The 1353-nt window shown below is 53.0% G+C and overlaps 1 protein-coding gene across 1 annotated transcript in view; it reads right to left on the reverse strand.

The window, feature by feature from the left end:
- The window catches only part of ASTN1 (astrotactin 1), a 402092-nt gene that overhangs the window by 223992 nt on the left and 176747 nt on the right, over positions 1–1353 (reverse strand). Inside the window, exon 7 of the mRNA XM_004706713.3 lies at positions 508–675. Coding sequence (XP_004706770.1) covers positions 508–675 — 168 coding nt within the window. The remainder of the gene's footprint in view (positions 1–507; positions 676–1353) is intronic.

A 1353-nucleotide genomic window follows, 5' to 3' on the forward strand; every position in this document is an offset into this window, starting at 1 on the left:
ACACGCTCTAATGTCATGCGATTGAGCATCCTCCCAAACCTCTAAAAAAAAAAAAAAAAAATCAAGCCCAGGAAAAAGATTGGAAGGGCATCTATTAAAAATTTAAGAGATTATCTCCAAGAGAGAGAATTATTGATGATTATAATTTTCTTCTTTAAAGCTTTTCTGAACTTTTTTGATTTCTTACAATAAACATGCATTCATTTTAAAGTCATACCAAGTCTAGCTCCAGAACAAACGGATGACTAATGGAGCGTAAAGGCCATTTCCCACAGAGCCTTCTGCTTGGGGCTAACCTCAGGGCCCTTCTGAGGAGGCGTCCACCAGCAGATGACCACACTTTCTAAGCCAGCACGCTCGATGGGCCCACCACATGCTGGTAGCTTGCATGGTCTGGGCTCTGGGGGGCAGCGGGCTACTTGGGCAGGAGAGCCTGAGAGTCAAGGGAGTAGATGCGAGAGGCACGATCTCTCTGACAGTTACCCACTGCCCGGTGTTCCCGCCTACCAGTTTCGGGGTCGCATTGGTGTTCACAGGGGTCCAGGAGCCGCCGGGCACACAGGTCCATGGCCCAGGGCCCACTGGAGTTCTGCTGAGAGAAGAGCACCACTTGGGCAGGGTTCAGCCAGTCGCTGGCATCCAGCTGGCTCCCCTCCAGCAAGATGAAGCGGCTTCCTGCAGGGGTGGGGAGAGAGAGAGAGAGAGAGAGAGAGAGAGAGAGAGAGAGTATGCCCACATGGACACACACACAGTGGCCTCCAGTCACTGCACATTAGTCCCACTCCAAGGTCATTCCTTCCACCAGCCGTGGCCCCCAATTAGCTCCTGTGCAAGGCATCAGCAGACGGAGCCTGAGCCATGAGCCCTTCTGGGCTGCTGCAGGGCCTGACAGTTCAGGTCCTCCTGGCCTGTTGTCCCTGCTGCCCTGCCCCCTCCTGTCTCATCCAGGGGTTCCTGAGGGACACGGGGACACGGGGACAGAGCTGCTCCGCGGTGGCTGTGGCATGGCTCCATCAGACCCAGCCACTGGCCTTGGCTCTCATCCAGGAGCAGGGACCTGCTGCCTGTCTTCGCTTGCCATGGAAATCGGAGGTCCCTTCCACCAAAAGCAGCCCCCCACCCATTTTCAGCCTCACAACAGCCTGGAGAACAGACATTAACAAGTCAATTAGGCACTCTGGTTTCAATAATGCAGGGACTCAGGGAACCTATATTGCTCCCTCATTATATTGGGGTCTCCCTGGATGAAAGTAAATTATTGCTTCAGACTGCTAGGCTTAGAGCGAGTTCCTGCAATTAGGAAATATTCCACCTGGGGCGGATTCATTCTTTGTTTTGGTTTAGTCAAGCTCA

This window comes from Echinops telfairi, unplaced genomic scaffold, assembly GCF_000313985.2.
Source record: "Echinops telfairi isolate 266 unplaced genomic scaffold, ASM31398v2 ScPeMD7_7424;HRSCAF=8462, whole genome shotgun sequence".
In the NCBI taxonomy this organism is placed as follows: domain Eukaryota; kingdom Metazoa; phylum Chordata; class Mammalia; order Afrosoricida; family Tenrecidae; genus Echinops; species Echinops telfairi.